Source organism: Bufo bufo, chromosome 5 (assembly GCF_905171765.1).
Source record: "Bufo bufo chromosome 5, aBufBuf1.1, whole genome shotgun sequence".
Classification (NCBI taxonomy): domain Eukaryota; kingdom Metazoa; phylum Chordata; class Amphibia; order Anura; family Bufonidae; genus Bufo; species Bufo bufo.
This window is the reverse complement of record NC_053393.1, coordinates 357401192-357428328: the sequence shown is the minus strand read 5'-3', so window position 1 is coordinate 357428328 and position 27137 is coordinate 357401192. Positions and strand designations below refer to the sequence as shown.

The following is a 27137-nucleotide window of genomic DNA, read 5'->3' as shown; positions in this document are numbered from 1 at the left end:
GTCTCACCCGCCCCTCCTGCCCCAGCCTCCCTCAATATTGGCGGCCGTACCCCCCGACCCCCCCCCCTTTCCAGCGCTGCCCCCGATCCCCGCTGCCCCCGATCCCCCTGCTGTGTGTGATGGCGGCGGCTCCATTACTGAGCCGCCGCCATCAGCAGAGAGTGTCAGCTCTATGCTGACACTCTCCTGTAACCCCATAGATGCCGCGGTTGCGGCATCCATGGGGTTAATAGAGGGAGGGAGCACTGTGATTGCAGCACCCGATGGTTGCCATGGCAAAGGCGTCCAGTGCTGCCACCTACAGGACATCTGGGACTGGAAGTATTATACTTTGGAATGCAAGAGCATTGCAAAGTATAGTACAGCCATCAGCCCCATTGGATCTTCAAGATCCAAGAGGGAACTGATAAAAAAAGTGAAAATAATAAAAGTAAAAATAAATAAATAAATAAATAAAAATGTAAATGAAAAAAAGAAATTGCCTTTTCCTATAAAAAAAATGAAAAAATAAAATAAAATACACATATTAGGTGTCACCGCGTCCGTAACGACCGTCTCTATAAATATATCACATGATAGACCCCGTCCGATAAACACCATAAAAATAAAATAAAAAAAACTGTGCCAAAAAGCTATTTTTGTCACCTTACATCACACAAAGTGCAACAGCAAGCGATCAAAAAGGCTTATGAACCCCAAAATAGTACCAATCAAACTGTCACCTCGTCCCTCAAAAAATGATACCCTATTTAAGACAATCGCCCAAAAAATAAAAAAGCTATGGCTCTCAGACTATAGAGACACTAAAACATCATTTTTTTGGTTTCAGAAATGCTATTATTGTGTAAAACTTAAATAAATAAGAAAAAGTATACATATTAGGTATTGCCACGTCTGTAACGATCTTCTCTATAAAACTATCACATGACCTAACTCCTCAGATGAACGCTGTAAAAATAAATAAATGAAAACTGTTCGAAAAAAGCCAATTTTTGGGTCACCTTGCCCCATAAAGTGTAATAATGAATGATCAAAAAATCCTATGTACCCAAAAATGGTACCAATAAAAACCTCAACACTTTCTTCAAAAAACGAGCCCCTGCACAAGACGATCGGCAGAAAAATAAATAACATATGGCGTTCAGAAATCCAATCCAGCACAATCTGCCTTCCAAAAACCGTATGGCATTCCTTTCCTTCTGCGCCCTGCCGTGTGCCCGTACAGCAGTTTACGACCACATGTGGGGTGTTTATGTAAACCGCGGAATCAGGGTAATAAATATTGAGTTTTGTTTGGCTGAAAAAATAAATAATTATAAAATGGAAAATCTGTCAAAAAAGTGAAATTTAGAAATTTCATCTCCATTTCCTTTAATTCTTGTGGAACGTCTAAAGGGTTAACAAAGTTTGTAAAATCAGTTTTGAGTAACTTGAGGGGTGTAGTTTCTACAATGGGGTCAGTTATGGGGGTTTCCACTATGTAAGCCCCACAAAGTGACTTCAGACCTGAACTGGTCCTTAAAAAGTGGGTTTTGAAAATTTTCTTAAAAATTGTAAGAATTGCTTCTAAACTTCTAAGCCTTCTAACGTCCTAAAAAAATAAAATGACATTTCCAAAATGATGCCAACATAAAGTAGACATATGGGGAATGTTAAGTAATAAATATTTTATTAGGTATGACTTTCTGTTTTAGAAGCAGAGAAATAGAAATTTTGAAATGTGTGAATTTTTCAAAATTTTTGGTAAATTTGGGATTTTTTCATAAATAAAGGTGAAATATATTGACTCAAATATATGACTATCATGAAGTACAATGTGTCACGAGAAAACAATCTCAGAATGGCGTGGATAAGTAAAAGTGTTCCAAAGCTATTACCACTAGAGTTGAGCGAACACCTGGATGTTCGGGTTCGAGAAGTTCGGCCGAACTTCCCGGAAATGTTCGGGTTCGGGATCCGAACCCGATCCGAACTTCGTCCCGAACCCGAACCCCATTGAAGTCAATGGGGACCCGAACTTTTGGGCACTAAAAAGGCTGTAAAACAGCCCAGGAAAGAGATAGAGGGCTGCAAAAGGCAGCAACATGTAGGTAAATCCCCTGCAAACAAATGTGGATAGGGAAATGAATTAAAATAAAAATAAAAAATATATAAATTAACCAATATCAATTGGACAGAGGTCCCATAGCAGAGAATCTGGCTTCACGTCAGCAGAGAATCAGTCTCTTCATGCCATAGCAAAGAATCTGGCTTCATGTCAGCAGAGAACATAGGCGTGCGCACGGGGTGTGCCGGGTGTGCCTGGGCACACCCTAATCACACCCCTGTGCTCTGCCTCCTGTACTGCCGCCTGCCACTTGAGCCCCGGCTGCCAGCCCTGGACAGCTTCAAATTCAATGACATACATCTGCTTATATGACTGCTCACTGCTCCTGCGCTCCGTCTCCCGGCGGCCGGCCGCGTAACTTCACTCACTCTGACGTCACGCGCCTGCTCCGTCTGCTTCATTAATAAAGTGGGAGGAGCAGGCGCTTTCGGCGTGACGGAGTGAGTGACGTCACTTTACGCTGCCGCCGGCCTAGTTTGAATATTTGAAGAGCCTGCCTGCCCGCCCAGTGAATATGTGATTGTGTCAAAAAGAAAAACTGAATACCAGTGGAGTCCTGTCCAAGTAAGTTAGTAATAGATTAAATAGTACTAGTAGTACAACTTGGCACAAGTTTAACAACACTTTACATAAGGAAAGCAGCGGGGTGTTACAATAGTTTCCAGCCTCCACCCCCTGTTGGGGGGTCACTGTCAGGGATACTGTTATGGGGGGGGGGGGGTGTCTGTGGATGATGACACATATATTGAACAAGATGCTGCTATATATGTGTCATCCACAGATCCCCCCTGGCCCCCCATAACAGTGTCATCCACAGATTCCACACAGATGCCCCCATAACAGTGCCATCCACAGATATCCCCTTAATAGACTGTAAGGGGATATCTGTGGATGACACTGTTATGGGGGCATCTGTGTGGAATATGTCACCTTTTATGGGGGATCTGTGAATTACACTGTTATGAGGGGGATATGTGGATGATACTGTTATGGGGGGATCTGTGGATGATACACTGTTAATAACAGTGCGTCATCCACAGATGCCCCCATAACAGTGTGTCATCCACAGGTCCCCCATAACAGTGTGTCATCCACAGGTCCCCCATAACAGTGTGTCATCCACAGGTCCCCCATAACAGTGTGTCATCCACGATGCCCCCATAACAGTGTGTCATCCACGATGCCCCCATAACAGTGTGTCATCCACTCGACAGGACTTTGTTTTCCGTCTTGCATAAGGGGACCCAGACGGATCCGTTATGCTTTCTCATAAACTTCTATTAGGACAGAGCAAAATGGAATGCCTCTTAAAGGTTTCCGTTTTGCATTCCATCTTGCCATTCCGTTATATTCCATTTGAAATGGAACCTATAACGGAATGGGATAACGCAGATGTGAACCCACCCTTAGGAATAGATTGTTTCTGAATACTCAAGCGTACCGAGGAAGAAAGGAAAACTCTTGAAAGCTTGTCTATTAAGTATTAGGTTAGTACAATCAAAATTGATACACTGGTGGGGAGGATCTGTGGATATTTGTGTATATATATATATACATACACATACATACATACATACACACACACACACACACACACGCGCGTGCGGCGTGTGTGTGTTTGTGCTTTACGGTGCACACCCTAATGCAATAGGCTGCGCACGCCTATGGCAGAGAATCAGTCTCTTCATGCCATAGCAGAGAATCTGGCTTCATGTCAGCGCAAAATCAGTCTTCATGTCATAGCAGAGAATCAGGCTTCACGTCACCCACCACTGGAACAGGCCACTGTCACACATTTAGGCCCCGGCACCCAGGCAGAGGAGAGAGGTCCCGTAACAGAGAATCTGGCCTGATGTCAGCACAGAATCTGTCTTCATGTCATAGCAGAGAATCAGGCTTCACGTCACCCACCACTGGAACAGGCAACTGTCACACATTTAGGCCCCGGCACCCAGACAGAGGAGAGCGGTCCCGTAACAGAGAATCTGGCCTTATGTCAGCGCAGAATCTGTCTTCATGTCATAGCAGAGAATCAGGCTTCACGTCACCCACCACTGGAACAGGCCACTGTCACACATTTAGGCCCAGGCACCCAGGCAGAGGAGAGAGGTCCCGTAACAGAGAATCTGGCCTTATGTCAGCGCAGAATCTGTCTTCATGTCATAGCAGAGAATCAGGCTTCACGTCACCCACCACTGGAACAGGCCACTGTCACACATTTAGGCTCAGGCACCCAGGCAGAGGAGAGAGGTCCCGTAACAGAGAATCTGGCCTTATGTCAGCGCAGAATCTGTATTCATGTCATAGCAGAGAATCAGGCTTCACGTCACCCACCACTGGAACAGGCCACTGTCACACATTTAGGCCCCGGCACCCAGACAGAGGAGAGCGGTCCCGTAACAGAGAATCTGGCCTTATGTCAGCGCAGAATCTGTCTTCATGTCATAGCAGAGAATCAGGCTTCACGTCACCCACCACTGGAACAGGCCACTGTCACACATTTAGGCCCAGGCACCCAGGCAGAGGAGAGAGGTCCCGTAACAGAGAATCTGGCCTTATGTCAGCGCAGAATCTGTCTTCATGTCATAGCAGAGAATCAGGCTTCACGTCACCCACCACTGGAACAGGCCACTGTCACACATTTAGGCCCAGGCACCCAGGCAGAGGAGAGAGGTCCCGTAACAGAGAATCTGGCCTTATGTCAGCGCAGAATCTGTATTCATGTCATAGCAGAGAATCAGGCTTCACGTCACCCACCACTGGAACAGGCCACTGTCACACATTTAGGCCCCGGCTCCCAGACAGAGGAGAGCGGTCCCGTAACAGAGAATCTGGCCTTATGTCAGCGCAGAATCTGTCTTCATGTCATAGCAGAGAATCAGGCTTCACGTCACCCACCACTGGAACAGGCCACTGTCACACATTTAGGCCCAGGCACCCAGGCAGAGGAGAGAGGTCCCGTAACAGAGAATCTGGCCTTATGTCAGCGCAGAATCTGTATTCATGTCATAGCAGAGAATCAGGCTTCACGTCACCCACCACTGGAACAGGCCACTGTCACACATTTAGGCCGCGGCACCCAGACAGAGGAGAGCGGTCCCGTAACAGAGAATCTGGCCTTATGTCAGCGCAGAATCTGTCTTCATGTCATAGCAGAGAATCAGGCTTCACGTCACCCACCACTGGAACAGGCCACTGTCACACATTTAGGCCCAGGCACCCAGGCAGAGGAGAGAGGTCCCGTAACAGAGAATCTGGCCTTATGTCAGCGCAGAATCTGTCTTCATGTCATAGCAGAGAATCAGGCTTCACGTCACCCACCACTGGAACAGGCCACTGTCACACATTTAGGCCCAGGCACCCAGGCAGAGGAGAGAGGTCCCGTAACAGAGAATCTGGCCTTATGTCAGCGCAGAATCTGTATTCATGTCATAGCAGAGAATCAGGCTTCACGTCACCCACCACTGGAACAGGCCACTGTCACACATTTAGGCCCCGGCACCCAGACAGACGAGAGGTTCATTCAACTTTGGGTTGCCCCGCAATATAATGGTAAAATAAAATTAAAAATAGTATTGATTGAGGAAGTGCCCTGGAGTAGAATAATATATTGTTAAGGGGAGGTAGTTAATATCTAATCTGCACAAGGGATGGACAGGTCCTGTGGGATCTATGCCTGGTTCATTTTTATGAACGTCAGCTTGTCCACATTGGCTGTAGACAGGCGGCTGCGTTTGTCTGTAATGACGCCCCCTGCCGTGCTGAATACACGTTCAGACAAAACGCTGGCCGCCGGGCAGGCCAGCACCTCAAAGGCATAAAAGGCTAGCTCTGGCCACGTGGACAATTTGGAGACCCAGAAGTTGAATGGGGCCGAACCATTAGTCAGTACGTGGAGGGGTGTGCACAGGTACTGTTCCTCCATGTTAGTGAAATGTTGCCTCCTGCTAACACATTCCGTATCAGGTGGTGGTGCAGTTAGCTGTGGCGTGGTGACAAAACTTTTCCACATCTCTGCCATGCTAACCCTGCCCTCAGAGGAGCTGGCCGTGACACAGCTGCGTTGGCGACCTCTTGCTCCTCCTCTGCCTTCGCCTTGGGCTTCCACTGGTTCCCCTGTGACATTTGGGAATGCTCTCAGTAGCGCGTCTACCAACGTGCGCTTGTACTCGCGCATCTTCCTATCACGCTCCAGTGTAGGAAGTAAGGTGGGCACATTGTCTTTGTACCGGGGATCCAGCAGGGTGGCAACCCAGAATTCCGCACACGTTAAAATGTGGGCAACTCTGCTGTCGTTGCTCAGGCACTGCAGCATGTAGTCGCTCATGTGTGCCAGGCTGCCCAAAGGTAAGGACAAGCTGTCCTCTGTGGGAGGCGTATCGTCATCGTCCTGTGTTTCCCCCCAGCCACGCACCAGTGATGGGCCCGAGCTGCTTTGGGTGCCACCCCGCTGTGAACATGCTTCATCCTCATCCTCCTCCACCTCCTCCTCATCCTCGTCCTCCAGTAGTAGGCCCTGTCTGCCACATTTGTACCTGGCCTCTGGTGTTGCAAAAAACCTCCCTCTGAGTCACTTTGAAGAGACTGGCCTGAAAGTGCTAAAAATGACCCCTCTTCCTCCTCTTCCTCTTGGCCATGTTGGTGGAGTACTCGAAACAGCGCAACAGGGCACACAGGTCTCGCATGGAGGCCCAGTCATTGGTGGTGAAGTGTGTCTGATGCGCAGTGCGACTGACCCGTGCGTGCTGCAGCTGAAACTCCACTATGGCCTGCTGCTGCTCGCACAGTCTGTCCAGCATATGCAAGGTGGAGTTCCACCTGGTGGGTACGTCGCATATGAGACGGTGAGCAGGAAGGCCGAAGTTGCGCTGTAGCGCAGACAGGCGAGCAGCGGCAGGGTGTGAACGCCGGAAGCGCGAACAGACGGCCCGCACTTTATGCAGCAGCTCTGACATGTCGGGGTAGTTGCGAATGAACTTCTGCACCACCAAATTCAGCACATGCGCCAGGCAAGGGATGTGCGTCAAACCGGCTAGTCCCAGAGCTGCAACGAGATTTCGCCCATTATCGCACACCACCAGGCCGGGCTTGAGGCTCACCGGCAGCAACCACTCGTCGGTCTGTTGTTCTATACCCCGCCACAACTCCTGTGCGGTGTGGGGCCTGTCCCCCAAACATATGAGTTTCAGAATGGCCTGCTGACGTTTACCCCGTGCTGTGCTGAAGTTGGTGGTGAAGGTGTGTGGCTGACTGGATGAGCAGGTGGAAGAAGAGGAGGAGGAAGCTGAGTAGGAGGAGGAGGAGACAGAAGTCAAAGAATGTTGCCCTGCGATCCTTGGCGGCGGAAGGACGTGCGCCAAACAGCTCTCCGCCTGGGGCCCAGCCGCCACTACATTTACCCAGTGTGCAATTAGGGAGATATAGCGTCCCTGGCCGTGCTTACTGGTCCACGTATCTGTGGTTAGGTGGACCTTGCCACAGATGGCGTTGCGCAGTGCACACTTGATTTTATCGGACACTTGTTTGTGCAGGGAAGGCACGGCTCTCTTGGAGAAGTAGTGGCGGCTGGGAACAACATACTGTGGGACAGCAAGTGACATGAGCTGTTTGAAGCTGTGTGTGTCCACCAGCCTAAATGACAGCATTTCATAGGCCAGTAGTTTAGAAATGCTGGCATTGAGGGCCAGGGATCGAGGGTGGCTAGGTGGGAATTTACACTTTCTCTCAAATGTTTGTGAGATGGAGAGCTGAACGCTGCCGTGTGACATGGTTGAGATGCTTGGTGACGCAGGTGGTGGTGTTGGTGGTACATCCCATGTTTGCTGGGCGGCTGGTGCCAACGTTCCTCCAGAGGCAGAGGAAGAGGCCGAGGCGGCGGCAGCAGCAGCAGAAGAGGCCGAGGCGGCGGCAGCAGCAGAAGAGGCCGAGGCAGCAGCAGCAGAAGAGGCAGCAGGGGGAGCCTGAGTGACTTCCTTGTTTTTAAGGTGTTTACTCCACTGCAGATCATGCTTTGCATGCAGGTGCCTGGTCATGCAGGTTGTGCTAAGGTTCAGAACGTTAATGCCTCGCTTCAGGCTCTGATGGCACAGCGTGCAAACCACTCGGGTCTTGTCGTCAGCACATTGTTTGAAGAAGTGCCATGCCAGGGAACTCCTTGAAGCTGCCTTTGGGGTGCTCGGTCCCAGATGGCGGCGGTCAGTAGCAGGCGGAGTCTCTTGGCGGCGGGTGTTCTGATTTTGCCCACTGCTCCCTCTTTTGCTACGCTGTTGGCTCGGTCTCACCACTGCCTCTTCCTCCGAACTGTGAAAGTCAGTGGCACGACCTTCATTCCATGTGGGGTCTAGGACCTCATCGTCCCCTGCATCGTCTTCCACCCAGTCTTGACCCCTGACCTCCTGTTCAGTCTGCACACTGCAGAAAGACGCAGCAGTTGGCACCTGTGTTTCGTCATCATCAGAGACGTGCTGAGGTGGTATTCCCATGTCCTCATCATCAGGAAACATAAGTGGTCGTGCGTTAGTGCATTCTATCTCTTCCACCCCTGGTGAAGAGCTAGGTGGATGCCCTTGGGAAACCCTGGCAGCAGAGTCTTCAAACAGCATAAGAGACTGCTGCATAACTTGAGGCTCAGACAGTTTCCCTGATATGCATGGGGGTGATGTGACAGACTGATGGGCTTGGTTTTCATGCGCCATCTGTGCGCTTTCTGCAGAAGACTGGGTGGGAGATAATGTGAACGTGCTGGATGCACTGTCGGCCACCCAATTGACTAATGCCTGTACCTGCTCAGGCCTTACCATCCTTAGAACGGCATTGGGCCCCACCAAATATCCCTGTAAATTCTGGCGGCTACTGGGACCTGAGGTAGTTGGTACACTAGGACGTGTGGCTGTGGCAGAACGGCCACGTCCTCTCCCAGCACAAGAGGGTCCACTAACACCACCACGACCATGTCCACGTCCGCGTCCCTTATTAGATGTTTTCCTCATTGTTTCCGTTCACCACAATTTTGAGAATGGCAAATTTAGGAATAGTTTTTCAACCCAGAAAAAAAAGTGTGCTTTTACGGTCACTACAAATAACTTGAGCAGCTAAAACAGTACAGATTTGCTTGAATAGAAATGTGAGACCTGTTTTTTTTTGCACTGTGTGACAGGTTAAGGTTTAATCTCAGAATCAGACTTCTATCTGCACGGTAGCGTGTGTCTTAGGTTTTTCTGAATGACACTATCAATACCTTCAATGTAAGATATCCTTTTTGGGATAGATTTCAAGTAGGCCTCAAATACCAGAAACTAGTTATTTGGAGAATGGCAAATTTGGGAATAGTTTTTCAACCCAGAAAAAAAAGTGTGCTTTTACGGTCACTACAAATAACTTGAGCAGCTAAAACAGTACAGATTTGCTTGAATAGAAATGTGAGACCTGTTTTTTTTTGCACTGTGTGACAGGTTAAGGTTTAATCTCAGAATCAGACTTCTATCTGCACGGTAGCGTGTGTCTTAGGTTTTTCTGAATGACACTATAAATACCTTCAATGTAAGATATCCTTTTTGGGATAGATTTCAAGTAGGCCTCAAATACCAGAAACTAGTTATTTGGAGAATGGCAAATTTGGGATTAGTTTTTCAACCCAGAAAAAAAAAAGGGCTTTTACGGTCGCTACAAATAACTTGAGCAGCTAAAACAGTACAGATTTGCTTGAATAGAAATGTGAGACCTGTTTTTTTTTGCACTGTGTGACAGGTTAAGGTTTAATCTCAGAATCAGACTTCTATCTGCACGGTAGCGTGTGTCTTAGGTTTTTCTGAATGACACTATCAATACCTTCAATGTAAGATATCCTTTTTGGGATAGATTTCAAGTAGGCCTCAAATACCAGAAACTAGTTATTTTGAGAATGGCAAATTTGGGAATAGTTTTTCAACCCAGAAAAAAAAGTGTGCTTTTACGGTCACTACAAATAACTTGAGCAGCTAAAAAAGTACAGATTTGCTTGAATAGAAATGTGAGACCTGTTTTTTTTTTGCGCTGTGTGACAGGTATAGGTTTAATCACAGAATCAGATTTCTATCAGCACGCTAGCGTGTGTCTTAGGTTTTTCTGAATGACACTATCACTAGCTTCAATGTAAGATATTCTTTTTGGGATAGATTTCAAGTAGGCCTCAAATACCAGAAACTAGTTATTTTGAGAATGGCAAATTTGGGAATGGTTTTTCAACCCAGAAAAAAAAGTGTGCTTTTACGGTCACTACAAATAACTTGACCAGCTAAAACAGTACAGATTTGGTTAAATAGAGATGTGAGGCCTGTTTTTTTTTGCTCTGTGTGACAGGTATAGGTTTAATCACAGAATCAGACTTCTATCTGCACGCTAGCGTGTGTCTTAGGTCTTTCTGAATGACACTATCACTAGCTTCAATGTAAGATATTATTTTTGGGATAGATTTCAAGTAGGCCTCAAATACCAGAAACTAGTTATTTTGAGAATGGCAAATTTGGGAATGGTTTTTCAACCCAGAAAAAAAAGTGTGCTTTTACGGTCACTACAAATAACTTGACCAGCTAAAACAGTACAGATTTGGTTAAATAGAGATGTGAGGCCTGTTTTTTTTTGCGCTGTGTGACAGGTATAGGTTTAATCACAGAATCAGACTTCTATCTGCACGCTAGCGTGTGTCTTAGGTTTTTCTGAATGACACTATCACTAGCTTTAATGTAAGATATTCTTTTTGGGATAGATTTCAAGTAGGCCTCAAATACCAGAAACTAGTTATTTTGAGAATGGCAAATTTGGGAATGGTTTTTCAACCCAGAAAAAAAAGTGTGCTTTTACGGTCACTACAAATAACTTGACCAGCTAAAACAGTACAGATTTGGTTAAATAGAGATGTGAGGCCTGTTTTTTTTTGCGCTGTGTGACAGGTATAGGTTTAATCACAGAATCAGATTTCTATCAGCACGCTAGCGTGTGTCTTAGGTTTTTCTGAATGACACTATCACTAGCTTCAATGTAAGATATTCTTTTTGGGATAGATTTCAAGTAGGCCTCAAATACCAGAAACTAGTTATTTTGAGAATGGCAAATTTGGGAATAGTTTTTCAACCCAGAAAAAAAAGTGTGCTTTTACGGTCACTACAAATAACTTGAGCAGCTAAAACAGTACAGATTTGCTTGAATAGAAATGTGAGACCTGTTTTTTTTTGCACTGTGTGACAGGTTAAGGTTTAATCTCAGAATCAGACTTCTATCTGCACGGTAGCGTGTGTCTTAGGTTTTTCTGAATGACACTATCACTAGCTTCAATGTAAGATATTCTTTTTGGGATAGATTTCAAGTAGGCCTCAAATACCAGAAACTAGTTATTTTGAGAATGGCAAATTTGGGAATGGTTTTTCAACCCAGAAAAAAAAGTGTGCTTTTACGGTCACTACAAATAACTTGACCAGCTAAAACAGTACAGATTTGGTTAAATAGAGATGTGAGGCCTGTTTTTTTTTTGCGCTGTGTGACAGGTTAAGGTTTAATCTCAGAATCAGACTTCTATCTACACGGTAGCGTGTGTCTTAGGTTTTTCTGAATGACACTATCACTAGCTTCAATGTAAGATATTCTTTTTGGGATAGATTTCAAGTAGGCCTCAAATACCAGAAACTAGTTATTTTGAGAATGGCAAATTTGGGAATGGTTTTTCAACCCAGAAAAAAAAGTGTGCTTTTACGGTCACTACAAATAACTTGACCAGCTAAAACAGTACAGATTTGGTTAAATAGAGATGTGAGGCCTGTTTTTTTTTGCGCTGTGTGACAGGTATAGTTTTAATCACAGAATCAGATTTCTATCAGCACGCTAGCGTGTGTCTTAGGTTTTTCTGAATGACACTATCACTAGCTTCAATGTAAGATATTCTTTTTGGGATAGATTTCAAGTAGGCCTCAAATACCAGAAACTAGTTATTTTGAGAATGGCAAATTTGGGAATGGTTTTTCAACCCAGAAAAAAAAGTGTGCTTTTACGGTCACTACAAATAACTTGACCAGCTAAAACAGTACAGATTTGGTTAAATAGAGATGTGAGGCCTGTTTTTTTTTGCGCTGTGTGACAGGTATAGTTTTAATCACAGAATCAGATTTCTATCAGCACGCTAGCGTGTGTCTTAGGTTTTTCTGAATGACACTATCACTAGCTTCAATGTAAGATATTCTTTTTGGGATAGATTTCAAGTAGGCCTCAAATACCAGAAACTAGTTATTTTGAGAATGGCAAATTCGGGAATGGTTTTTCAACCCAGAAAAAAAAGTGTGCTTTTACGGTCACTACAAATAACTTGACCAGCTAAAACAGTACAGATTTGGTTAAATAGAGATGTGAGGCCTGTTTTTTTTTGCGCTGTGTGACAGGTATAGGTTTAATCACAGAATCAGATTTCTATCAGCACGCTAGCGTGTGTCTTAGGTTTTTCTGAATGACACTATCACTAGCTTCAATGTAAGATATTCTTTTTGGGATAGATTTCAAGTAGGCCTCAAATACCAGAAACTAGTTATTTTGAGAATGGCAAATTTGGGAATGGTTTTTCAACCCAGAAAAAAAAGTGTGCTTTTACGGTCACTACAAATAACTTGACCAGCTAAAACAGTACAGATTTGGTTAAATAGAGATGTGAGGCCTGTTTTTTTTTGCGCTGTGTGACAGGTATAGGTTTAATCACAGAATCAGATTTCTATCAGCACGCTAGCGTGTGTCTTAGGTTTTTCTGAATGACACTATCACTAGCTTCAATGTAAGATATTCTTTATGGGATAGATTTCAAGTAGGCCTCAAATACCAGAAACTAGTTATTTTGAGAATGGCAAATTTGGGAATGGTTTTTCAACCCAGAAAAAAAAGTGTGCTTTTACGGTCACTACAAATAACTTGACCAGCTAAAACAGTACAGATTTGGTTGAATAGAAATGTCAGGTCTATTTTTTAGGCGCTGGGTGACAGGCTCAACTTGCCCCTGATGTAATATATGGCCAAAAAATAACCACACTGTTGATGGTTAAATGCACTTGGGTGACACAGGCTCAGCCTGCACCAGATGTAGTATATGGCCAAAAAATAATCAGACTGTCGATGGTTAAATGCACTTCGGTGACACAGGCTCAGCCTGCAGCTGATGTAGTATATGGCCAAAAAATAACCAGACTGTTGATGGTTAAATGCACTTCGGTGACACAGGCTCAGCCTGCAGCTGATGTAGGATATAGCACAAAATAACCACACTATCGATGGTTAAATACACTTGGTGATAGCTTGTGCTGGCGCACCACAAGTCACAAAATGGCCGCCGATCACCCCAGAAAAAAAGTGATCTAAAAACGCTCTGGGCAGCCTCAAAAAAGTGAGCAAGTCAATAATAGCACTTCAATGATCCACAGCTGCAGATCGATCACAGAATGAAGTCTTTTGGAGGAGTTAATCTGCCTAATCTCGCCCTAACGTCGCAGCTGCAACCTCTCCCTATACTGATCATAGCAGAGTGACGTGCGGCGCTACATGACTCCAGCTTAAATAGAGGCTGGGTCACATGCTGCACTGGCCAATCACAGCCATGCCAATAGTAGGCATGGCTGTGATGGCCTCTTGGGGCAAGTAGTATGACGCTTGTTGATTGGCTGCTTTGCAGCCTTTCAAAAAGCGCCAAGAAAGCGCCGAACACCGAACCCGAACCCGGACTTTTACGAAAATGTTCGGGTTCGGGTCCGTGTCACGGACACCCCAAAATTCGGTACGAACCCGAACTATACAGTTCGGGTTCGCTTATCCTTAATTACCACATAAAGTGACGCATGTCAGATTTGTAAATTTTGACCTGGACACTGGGGCATCAATGACCCTTGGTCATGAAAGGGTTAATATAATTGGTTGCCACTTACACTACATAGAGAGAATATATTTGTCCACTTGTTCTCATATCTGTTGTAGTTGTAACATCAGAGCACAAAGGTTCACATTTAAATCTAAAGCATATCTCTATACTTTGGCTTATATGTGGAATCTGCTGCATGCACAATTTATCTTCACAGTACATTGCAATGTTGAGAGGCAGCCATAAAATAGATGAAATCAGGGAGGCCCAACCTGTGGCCCTCCAGTGGTTGAAAAACTACAACTCGCAGTACGCCTGGGCAGCCTACAGCTATTAAGGTATGCTGGGAATTGTAGTTTTGCAACAGCTGGAGGGCCGCAGATTGAGCATCCTGGGATGAAATCATATTTTGTGGTTGCATATTTTACATAAAAAATCCATGTAATGCAGTATCATTGATTGTGTGCTTGGGGGAAGATGTGCACATTTATTTATTTTTGTTTGGGGTAATACTTTATAATGTTATTTTTACTTCACTTTAAAACAAATATATCTATATCACAGTTACATAGTTAATACGGTTGAAAAAAGTCCATCATGTTCAACCAAGGGATAGGTGGGGACGTGAATCCCAGAAGGAAGTGAGACTTAGATTTCTACACGTTTTCATAAGCATTAATATCATTTACTTTTAAGAAATCATCTAAACCCTTTTTAGAACTGTCCACTGTTCCTGCTGTGACTAATGTTGAGCACGAATATTTGAATAGCAAATTCTTATCGCGAATATCGCCACTTCGAGAATTCACGAATATTTAGAATATAGTGCTATATATTCATTATATCAAATATTCGACATTTCTGAACACATGATTCCTCTCTGCTACTTGCTTGTGGGCCAATGAGAAGGAAGCAATGTCAAGTTCACAACAATACTTAGTGCACCAATCAGTAATCTGTAGTCAGACCTGCTAAAATGTGAAGTTGCACGTGCGAAAAAATATTCTAATCACTGCTAATTCTAATCATCATATTGGAGCACTTGACTATCTGCATATAAAGATATTCTAATGTTCTGCCATGCCAACCATTTTCTCCAGTCTCAGGAAACTTATACCAGCTTGAAAAATGTAGTCAAAATAACCCACGCCTGTATTTTGCGTCACGAATTCGCATTACGCGATTTTTACATTGCCGATTTATCGCATTCAATAAAATAATCTCAAATTCGCGAATATATGATGAATATTCTACAAAATATTCGTGAAATATCGCGAATTCGAATATAGCCCCTGCCGCTCATCACTAGCTGTGACCACGTCCTAAGGAAGTCTATTCCACAGATTTACAGTTCTTACAGTAAAGAAGCTTTCTGGCGTTTCTGGAGACTGAACTTTTTCTTCTCCAGTCGGAGGCAGTGCTCCCTTGTCTTCTGAGGGCATTTTACATGGAACAGCTTTTCACCATATTTTTTGTATGGCCATTTCCCCACTTAGACGTCTCTTCTCAAAACTAAATATTAATCTTTCTTCATAACTAAGACCCTCCATGCCCCTTATCAGTTTAGTTGTTCTTCTCTGTACTTTCCAGTTCCAGGGCATCCTTTCTATGGACTGGTGCCCAGAACTGAACTGCATATTCCAGATGAGGCTGCACCAAAGCTTTGTAAAATGGCAATATCACATCCCTGTCCTGCAAGTCCATGCATGACTATATATATATATATATATATATATATATACAGTACAGACCAAAAGTTTGGACTCACCTTCTCATTCAAAGAGTTTTCTTTATTTTCATGACTATGAAGGCATCAAAACTATGAATTAACACATGTGGAATTATATACATAACAAACAAGTGTGAAACAACTGAAAATATGTCATATTCTAGGTTCTTCAAAGTAGCCACCTTTTGCTTTGATTACTGCTTTGCACACTCACTTGGCATTCTCTTGATGAGCTTCAAGAGGTAGTCCCCTGAAACTGTCTTCCAACAGTCTTGAAGGAGTTCCCAGAGATGCTTAGCACTTGTTGGCCCTTTTGCCTTCACTCTGCGGTCCAGCTCTCCCCAAACCATCTCGATTGGGTTCAGGTCCGGTCACTGTGGATGCCAGGTCATCTTGCGCAGCACCCCATCACTCTCCTTCATGGTCAAATAGCCCTTACTTTCAAAGTTTTCCCAATTTTTAGGCTGACTGACTGACCTTCATTTCTTAAAGTAATGATGGCCACTCGTTTTTCTTTACTTAGCTGCTTTTTTCTTGCCATAATACAAATTCTAACAGTCTATTCAGTAGGACTATCAGCTGTGTATCCACCTGACTTCTCCTCAACGCAACTGATGGTCCCAACCCTATTTATAAGCAAGAAATCCCACTTATTAAACCTGACAGGGCACACCTGTGAAGTGAAAACCATTTCAGGGGACTACCTCTTGAAGCTCATCAAGAGAATGCCAAGAGTGTGCAAAGCAGTAATCAAAGCAAAAGGTGGCTACCTTGAAGAACCTAGAATATGACATATTTTCAGTTGTTTCACACTTGTTTGTTATGTATATAATTCCACATGTGTTAATTCATGTTAATTTTGATGCCTTCAGTGTGAATCTACAATTTTCATAGTCATGAAAATAAAGAAAACTCTTTGAATGAGAAGGTGTGTCCAAACTTTTGGTCTGTACTGTATATACACTGCTCAAAAAAATAAAGGGAACACAAAAATAACACATCCTAGATCTGAGTTAATTAAATATTCTTCTGAAATACTTTGTTCTTTACATAGTTGAATGTACTGACAACAAAATCACACAAAAATAAAAAAAATGAAAATCAAAATTTTCAACCCATGGAGGTCTGGATTTGGAGTCACACTCAAAATTAAAGTGGAAAAACACACTACAGGCTGATCCAACTTTGATGTAATGTCCTTAAAACAAGTCATTGTTTCATTGAGGCTCAGTAGTGTGTGTGGCCTCCACGTGCCTGTATGACCTCCCTACAACGCCTGTGCATGCTCCTGATGAAGTGGTGGACGGTCTCCTGAGGGATCTCCTCCCAGACCTGGACTAAAGCATCTGCCAACTCCTGGACAGTCTGTGGTGCAACGTGACGTTGGTGGATAGAGCAAGACATGATGTCCCAGATGTGCTCAATTGGATTCAGGTCTGGGGAACGGGTGGGCCAGTCCATAGCATCAATGCCTTCGTCTTGCAGGAACTGCTGACACACTCCAGCCACATGAGGTCTAGCATTGTCTTGCATTAGGAGGAACCCAGGGCCAACCGCACCAGCATATGGACTCACAAGGGGTCTGAGGATCTCATCTCGGTACCTAATGGCAGTCAGGCTACCTCTGGTGAGCACATGGAGGGCTGTGCGGCCCTCCAAAGAAATGCCAACCCACACCATTACTGACCCAATGCCAAACCGGTCATGCTGGAGGATGTTGCAGGCAGCAGAACGTTCTTTACGGCGTCTCCAGACTCTGTCACGTCTGTCACATGTGCTCAGTGTGAACCTGCTTTCATCTGTGAAGAGCACAGGGCGCCAGTGACGAATTTGCCAATCTTGGTGTTCTCTGGCAAATGCCAAACGTCCTGCACAGTGTTGGGCTGTAAGCACAACCCCCACCTGTGGACGTCGGGCCCTCATATCACTCTCATGGAGTCTGTTTCTGACCGTTTGAGCAGACACATGCACATTTGTGGCCTGCTGGAGGTCATTTTGCAGGGCTCTGGCAGTGCTCCTCCTGTTCCTCCTTGCACAAAGGCGGAGGTAGCGGTCCTGCTGCTGGGTTGTTGCCCTCCTACGGCCTCCTCCACGTCTCCTGATGTACTGGCCTGTCTCCTGGTAGCGCCTCCATGCTCTGGACACTACGCTGACAGACACAGCAAACCTTCTTGCCACAGCTCGCATTGATGTGCCATCCTGGATAAGCTGCACTACCTGAGCCACTTGTGTGGGTTGTAGACTCCGTCTCATGCTACCACTAGAGTGAAAGTACCGCCAGCATTAAAAAAAGACCAAAACATCACCAGGAAGCATAGGAACTGAGAAGTGGTCTGTGGTCACCACCTGCAGAACCACTCCTTTATTGGGGGTGTCTTGCTAATTGCCTATAATTTCCACCTGTTGTCTATCCCATTTGCACAACAGCATGTGAAATTGATTGTCACTCAGTGTTGCTTCCTAAGTGGACAGTTTGATTTCACAGAAGTGTGATTGACTTGGAGTTACATTGTGTTGTTTAAGTGTTCCCTTTATTTTTTTGAGCAGTGTATATATATATATATATATATATATATATATATATATATTTTTTTTTTAATACATGACGATAATGGCACTGTACCAGTCCCTAGAGAATCTCTAAAATTATAAACAGAGGCACTGCAATGACTGAACTGAGTTCTTTAAGAACTCTTTGGTATAATCCATCTGGACCCGGAGCCTTGTTCACATTTACCTTATTTACCTTAACTTCGACCATATCTACAGTTAGCCAGTTGAGTATATTACTGGATGTACTAACAGCCCTGGCATCACCAATATCTGCTCCTTTCTCTTCTTTTGAACAACATGCAGAGCTAAAAAAAACATTTAGTAACTCTTCCTTTCCTTATCTTCCGCATCCACCGCATGAACTGTTCTAATCGTATATCTACTTATTACTGGTCATTATGACTGTGGACCATCTCTACTCGCAATCCTCTGTAGCAACAATCTGAATCCTGAAATAATTTCTGCATGAAGTAAGAGTTGTTCTGAGTTAAGGGCCATGCTAAGTTGAGGTTGTGTGATGGTGCCAGGTTGGTCTACTAACAAGTCAGCCTCCTTTTTTTTTCTAGATAATTTGACCAAAGATCGTGGAGAGACAAAAATGATTACAGATAAATCGTAAAACAAAAATGGATCATAGAGATTCTAAGTAATTAATGTGTATACTGTATCTCAGATAATATGAACACATTATCAGCATTTACTGGGAATTATAAAATTATTAAATTTAAAAATGTACGAAACATATAAATTATTTTATATGAACATTAGCCAAAAATCCACAATTTTTTTTATCAGTAAAGCTAAGGATAATTGGAAACACTGCCAACAGGCAACTTTTCTCTAGGCCTCCATCCATATTCTGGATATGGAATAAGATTCCTTATTGTAATCAGTATTGCTTCAATTCATCAGGATTTACATACATATTCCTTCTTTTCTGCATTGGTATGCAGTCCCATAAACTATAATGGACATACTTGGAAGTAAATACACACAGAACTAGGACATGCTGCGGATTTACAATACTGATGGTAAATAAATGCCCATGCGAATAGAACTGTTCATTATCATTAGCTGTGAATTCCGGTACACAAAATATGTATCATATATGGATTGCAAATAGGCTAATGTGAAAGAGGCTTAAGTCACTGCATTTAGACACAATGCTAGGGCAGCAAACTGAATGTTTGCCCTGGTGAAAGAAAATGAAGCTACACCTCAGTACTAAAGGGGTGTCCACCTTCAGGGACCTTTCAGTGATACCCCGCATGTGGTCGACCTGAAGAAGAAAGCATACTTGCCTGCTCCACACTGCTTGATTCCAGCTCCTTCGGTTCCCCTCTGCCTTGCTCTGGTCTCCACCCAGGTAAACTTGCTGTTTGACGGGGTTCATGTGGTCACTGCAGTGACGTGTTTTATGTCACTAGGATGCAGTGGCCACCTGACTACATCTAATAGGAAATTTACCAGTGAGGACTGGAACACAGTGGCAGGGGACCTAAGGAGCCATAACTCAGCATTGGGGAGCAGGCAGGTATATTTCCCTTCCCAGGTCCAGCCACATGGGATGGTCTAGCTGAAAGGCCCTCAAAGGTGGACACCCCTTTAAAGGGATTGTCTCACTTCGGTAAGTGGCATTTAATATGTAGAGAAAGTTAATACAAGCCACTTACTAATATATTGTTATTATCCATATTATTTCCTTTGCTGGCTGGATTCATTTTTCTACTACATTATACACTGCCCGTTTCCATGGTTACAGACCACCCTGCAATCCAGCAGTGGTGGTCATGTTTGCACAATTTAGGAAAAAGCACCAGCCTATGTGCGTTCCCATGGTCCCAGCCACCAGATAAGCTGACGTTTTTACCTATATTGTGCAAGCACGACCACCACTGATGGATTGCAGGGTGGTCTGTAACCATGGAAACAAGCAGTGCATAATGTGATAGAAAAATGAATCCAGCCAGCAAAGGAAGCAATATGGACAATCACAGTACATTAGTAAGTGCCTTGTATTAACTTCCTCTACATGATAAATGCTACTTACTGAAGGGAGACAACCCCTTTAAGTCCTCTGCCATGATTTGATTGTAACAAGGGCTATTTATTTCTCAAAAAGTATCTCTTGGCTCATTATCCTCTTCACCAGTTCTATCAAAATATGGAGTACTATCCCCCATGCTGTTTGCAGTTTACATGCTACCAATAGGCAAAATAATTCAGAGAAATTGTCTGGCCTACCATTGATATTCAGATGATAGCCAACTTTACCTGTTCTTTAATCCTGGAGTAAATGACCCATCCCACACCCATTCCCTCCTGCTTAGCTAAACTACAAGAATGGATGTATGCAGGGCTGTGGAGTCGGTAGATAAATGTTCCGACTCCGACTCCGACTCCTCAGTTTTATGTACTTCCGACTCCGACTCCCCGACTCCGACTCCTCTGTATTAATATGCAAATGTATTTTATACATTCCTTGAGGGAAAGAAACGCAACCTAGCAGAGAGGTAGTTGGGCTGCTGCCTTCTCCTTTGTGTGCTGATCTTCTGCTGAAGATAGGGCAGTGGGGGGATCCAGGAAGGGGCATTTATTCTAAAACATGATTTTCCTAGGAGAATCCCATAGTCATGTTTAAAGTTTAAGCTAACAATCGGAGTTTACAAGTTTTTATAGCCTTAGCTAAATGACAGCAGTTTTTCCAATGGTTTACAGCTTCAGTCTTGAACTATTGGTCCTCCATTCCCTTCACTTATACAAGTGTCTCACTCTCTAGTCCTGCAAAAAACATATTTATTTAATCCCTTATCAGTGAGAGGCTAGGTTACACATGGACGCTGCGTTCCCTGTAAAAGCAGAACACAACACTATGGAAAGTATAAGTATTGCAGCTCCTAATTGTGCGTTGCGTGCCATATAGTGAAGCACATGAAAAGCATGCTTCTTCACGGTCACTTAACGTGTTCGTTTTGCGGTTACGTGAGGCACTGCATGCATTGGTCTTTATTCTTATAGTAGAGAAGTCATTAATTATAACTTTTTGTGAATTGGGACATTTAAACTTGCTTTTTTTTTTTATTCCAATCTAAATTTAGTAGGAGTCGGAGTCGGAGTCGGTGCATTGTTTGACGACTCCGACTCCAGGTACCCAAAATTTCCCCCGACTCCGACTCCTCGACTCCGACTCCACAGCCCTGGATGTATGGCACCTGGCTAATACTGAACCTGGTCAAAAAGAAAGTTCTTCTGGTTAGAGGTCAGCACCTGACAGCAAAATGTAAACTTACAATCCAACACTTTCATCCCTGAGAAACACAAACTTGCAAATCTCAGACCATGTAAGCAATTTGGGTGTAGTTACTGATTGATACTTCCACAAATTTAATATCTCATTCCACCAGAAGATTTATCCACCTTGCAGGTGAAATATTGTCCTTTATGTATGCCTCCCAGACGAAGCAATACACTACCTTCCGCGAGTTCAAAATGTTGCAGCTAGATTAATAATCAATTAGCCTCGACATGGTACCATAACACCAATTCTCCGCTGACTGCACTGGCTGTCCATAAAATGGAAAATAACTTAAAATTGACTTGCATAAACAATATAGACCCCAATTCTCTGAAAGAACTACTGCATCTCTATACACCGTGCCATCAGACGAGCAGGCATGAACAAAGTGTCCATATCCAGGATCCACCATAAAACATTTGGAGCCAGAGCCTTCCGTCATGCAGCTCCTACTCTCTAGAACAAACTGTCTGAATCAAGAGAAATATCATCACTGGGCTCTTCTAAAAGATGACTCAAAACTCACTTGTTCACTTTGACATTTGAGGGCAAATAATTAATTTGCTCTCTTCACAAGTCATTATAACAAACCAAATTTTTGCTCCTGGACAGCTCTCTGAGTCACTTGTGAAAAAAGGGCATTCTAAATGTTGTATTTCAGTTATTTGTCAAGGCAAAATATCTTTAAAGCTGCATACAGAATATATAATTCTGTAGGCTATGTGTTCTAGAATTGAGTTAAACATACCAGATCTTGTAGACAGCTAAAGCCTCCTTAGAAAGTTGTTAAATAGCTAGTTTGGTTGAAAAAGGACACAGGTCTATCAAAGTTCAACTTTCTCAATCCGTTATGCTGAATGAACATCATTCAGCCAAAAAATTTTAAAACTCTCAATGTCATTTGTCACTATGCAATGGGTAACAATATTGCATATCGTGCCTTCAATTCCGACAGCCTGCCGGATCCGTGCTACCGCTAGTGCACTGTGCTGCCGGAAGTCCATTTACTATAATGGAATGAAACGACAACATGTCGTAGTTTTATTCCGGCCGCCTCTCGGCATGTTTGCCATGCTGCCGCCGGACCTCCAGCCCGCCCCCATTATAGTGAATAGGGCCGGAGCAGACTTCCGGCAGCACAGTGCACTACGAACAATCAGATTTGCAGTGTTCTATGATTTGATACATGTGCCATGCCAAGGAGCGAAATTTAGAACACTGTATACAGCACCTGTTTTGTCCTGCTCACACAGCAAACTGGGCTTATGAAACAGTTAAATCAGCTGTTATCTAAAAGGTGCGGCAAAACTGAAACTGAATGTACCTCTGTGATTTTCATCCGTAATCGATGATTTTCCGACTGCAGTCCTTCTAGTCGGGATGTGCTGGCTTGATTTACACTGGTGACTGATGTCGATGTCTTGGAATCTTCTTTTTTTTGATTGTGTGTGAACTGAAATCTTCTGTTTTGTGTTGCTACATCGGGATTCGCCCTTAGAGTTAATAACTATGAAAATGAAATAACAATTTATAACTTGCAATGGAACCTGGCTGAAGAAAATGCAATACTCTTCTTTAACAGGCAGGTATCACATTATGCTGGTAACTTAATGTTTGCCATTTGTAATGCAAATGTAATGTACTCAATGGACAAAGGCAACATTAGATATCTATACAAATAAACATTTGAATTATACATTAATAACTACTGCAAGTTACTGTTTATTGGAAAAAACGGATTGTACAAGTTTATAATTCACTCTACCTTCAACATTGTAATGGCTTTCTCATCCTCCAGTAAGCCAACAGTACATTAAGGGGATGAAACATAACTTTGTTTTCATCTGAAAACTTTTTGAGAACAAGCTGACAACTTAAAGTGCATCTGTCATCAGCGACCTCCCTATCCAACTGTTTTCATAGATAAGCTGTGGTTCACCTGAGTAAAACACTGTTTTTATTGTGTTGATCCAAGGCTCTGTTACAGAGTTATGATATTTTTTCTTAATATGCAAATTAGGTTGATCACAGGATGTCATACTGCTGGTACCCCAGTGTGGTAAATTCTCTTGCAGGACTATCACATAAGTAATTAAGCATTACAAGGGGCCCACTGACATGTTAAGTTCTCCTAGGAGTGACATTCTTGGCAGTTACTCCAGCTTATTGATGGTGGTCCCAAATTAAAATCCACTCTGCATTTTCATTTTTTACTCTCTGCCTTCCCTGAGACATAACATTTTCATTTGTCTGTTCACATAACCATATGAGGGCTTGTTTTGCAGGATCTTTGGCTCCTCTACAATATCCATAGAAAAGTGTTGACATTGTAAATCAACCCACAATGGGTATTCTAAGCCAGACAACCACATTAAAAATGTGCACTGCTCAAAAACCTAAATTCAAGTTTGAGAGAAGTCAACGAGTTTTCCACTAAAACACTTCCATAATGTTTAAATTAGTGCTCTCACTACTAGTTTCATAAATTTTGTCATTTAAATATGTACCTGGAAAATGTTTTAAGAAATTGTTGTTGGAGTCTGCAGCCGCAATCATTACAGCCTCTCTATACTTCAGACAGTAGATCTTCAAACTGGGAATAAAGGTTGATTTAGACACCCAGATAATCGGGCAGATTATCGAGAATGAAAGTTCCTGCGAACGCTTGTTCCCAACAATCTGCCTGTGCAAAGGTGCCGCAGATCACCAGATGAACGAGCAAAGCGCTTGTTCATCGGGTGAAACTGTCGTTTGTGCAGGCACCTAAATTATCATTTCAGGGCAGAAGGGCATGCTGTCTAAACAATGATCTGCTGCCCAGAAACAATGTGACTGTATGAGCATAAGCGATCGCAATAGCGATCACTCATCCTCATTCTATGGAAGTGATCCCTGCATGTGAATGCAGCCCTTCACCCCCAATGAACGAGCAGCCGATTGCTGCTCATTGGCCCATCTAAATGCAACTTAGCTTGCTGATTGGGTTATCTACATTTTATGTTGTATGAGCCAGATTTATTGTGTTATTAGATCATCAGATTTTATTCAACATGATTGTCTGAAATTGAGGCAATACTGTCTACTGTCTTAGACAGACAATCTTAGAGTGGCTGATGCTGGCTGATAAATCTGATGCACCTATAGACTGTCTAGACTAACTTTACTACACCTAGTTTATCTAGTTGACACCACTTGTTGACTTAACTCATGAAAAAATTAGCCAAAATGTTGGTACTTTTTGGTGCATGCCTCCATATTTAAGCAATGCCTCTTGTTGGACAAGTCTGAAAAGCATCTAAAATTGTCTAAAACTGCACATAAATGTAGCTCAAAGCATATATGATAGGTTTTTTTTGCACATATTGCAACAGAATTCTGGCACATTTGGATTAATAAATCTAGGGCAATGTTGTAAAACAAAATATCTAAGTCTAAAGGCTCCTTTACATGGGTCCATGATTGGGGCAATTATCGGGAAGGAGCGTTCCTTGGACCTTTAATATCACATGGCCATTAGCAATGTGGACCAACTAGAGAGTGTGGTCTTCATTAGTATAATTAGCGCCCTCTGTGGCCCAAATGGCCGCACAGTATTCGACCACAGCATGCATTACTCAACTGCAGCACTGTATGGTTCTACCTGAAAAAAATGCCATTGATCACCCGATTAACAAGCACTTGTTTTAAAGCATTGCTGATGCGGACACCAACATTATAATTTCTGGGCATACAGAGGAGATTGCTGCATGAAAAAATATAAATGCAGCATTCACCTCCTCTGACGAGCAGGCAAATATTAGGAAAGAATGGTTCAGTCCATATACTGTAAAGGGGCATTTACTTTATGAATGTTTATACAACATGAGTTATGATGTTATTACGGTAAAATAAAAGTGATTGCAAAAAATCGTTGCAAACTCACTCAAACAGGGTAGGGGCTTAGACAAACTACAGTAGCATTTCTAGACATGTGTCAAGTTTAAAGATGCACTAAAGTTAACAAACAATATGTGACGTTTGATAAATCTTGTGCAAAATACGCCAAAGCAGACTCAAGCAAAACTGACTTCAAATATTATTCTCATGATAAATTCCTCCTTATGACTTAAAAAATAAAATAGCATTAATATTATTATCATCATTATTATGTCTTTATTTTGCCAGAGCCATAGTGAAAACTGTCATAAAATCTAATATACAGTGGATATAAAAAGTCTACACACCCCTGTTAAAATGTCAGGTTTCTGTGATTTAATAAAATAAGACAAAGATAAATCATTTCAGAACTTTTTCCACCTTTAATGTGACCTATAAACTGTACAACTCAATTGAAAAACAAACTGAAATCTTTTAGGTAGAGGGAAGAAAAAATATAAAAATAAAATAACATGGTTGCATAAGTGTGCACACCCTTAAACTAATACTTTGTTGAAGCACCTTTTGATTTTATTACAGAACTCAGTCTTTTTTTGGTTTGAGTCATGGCACATTTTGACTTGCCAAGATTTGCCCACTCTTCTTTGCAAAAACACTTCAAATCTGTCAGATTGCGAGGGCATCTCCTGTGCACAGCCCTCTTCAGATCACCCCACAGATTTTCAATAGGATTCAGGTCTGTGCTCTGACTGGGCCATCTCAAAACTTTAATCTTCTTCTGGTGAAGCCATTCCTTTGTTGATTTGGATGTATGCTTTGGGTCATTGTCATGCTGAAAGATGAAGTTCCTCTTCATGTTCAGCTTTCTATCAGAAGCCTGACAATTTTGTGCCAATATTGACTGGTATTTGGAACTGTTCATAATTCCCTCAAGCTTAGCTAAGGCTTCAGTTCCAGCTGAAGAAAAACAGCCCCAAAGCATGATGCTGCCACCACCATGCTTCACTGTGGGTATGGTGTTCTTTTGGTGATGTGCAGTGTTGTTTTTGCGCCAAACTTATGTTTTGGAATTATGGCCAAAAAGTTCTACCTTGGTTTCATCAGACCATAACACCTTTTCCCACATGCTTTTGGGAGACTTCAGATGTGTTTTTGCAAAATGTAGCTTGGCAAGGATGTTTTTCTTCATAAGAAAAGGCTTTCGTCTTGCCACTCTACCCCATATCCCAGACATATGAAGAATACGGGAGATTGTGCCTCACCCACAAAGCTCTCCACAGTGCTGCACCTCCTTATATCTCCTCCCTCATCTGCATCTACCACCCTACTCGTGCTCTCCGTTCTGTTAGCGACCTGAGATTAATAACCTCCATAATTCGTACCTCTCACTCCCGTCTTCAAGACTTTTCTCGAGCTGCACCTACTCTCTCGAATACTCTGACCCGGAATACTAGGTCAATTCACAACTTCTCCACCTTCAAACATGCCTTAAAAACACATCTTTTCAGGCAGGCTTATCAAGCTATCTAAACTGACTATTTCCCGACTAAACCTCTCCCCCACCAACTCCTCTGGCCTAAACTCGATCCTCTAGTAGTCCCAAACCCGAAGCAGATCGGCTGGCACCACTCAGTTTCAGTTTAATAATGGCTCAAATCCTACTTATCACAATCAACTACAGTGGGATGCGAAAGTTTGGGCAACCTTGTTAATCGCCATG

The 27137-nt window shown here is 43.2% G+C and overlaps 1 protein-coding gene across 1 annotated transcript in view; it reads right to left on the bottom strand.

Annotated features, from left to right (window-relative positions):
- GABBR2 (gamma-aminobutyric acid type B receptor subunit 2) overlaps positions 1 to 27137 on the bottom strand; it is a 940304-nt gene that overhangs the window by 57841 nt on the left and 855326 nt on the right. Inside the window, exon 16 of the mRNA XM_040433083.1 lies at positions 22866 to 23048. Coding sequence (XP_040289017.1) covers positions 22866 to 23048 — 183 coding nt within the window. The remainder of the gene's footprint in view (positions 1 to 22865; positions 23049 to 27137) is intronic.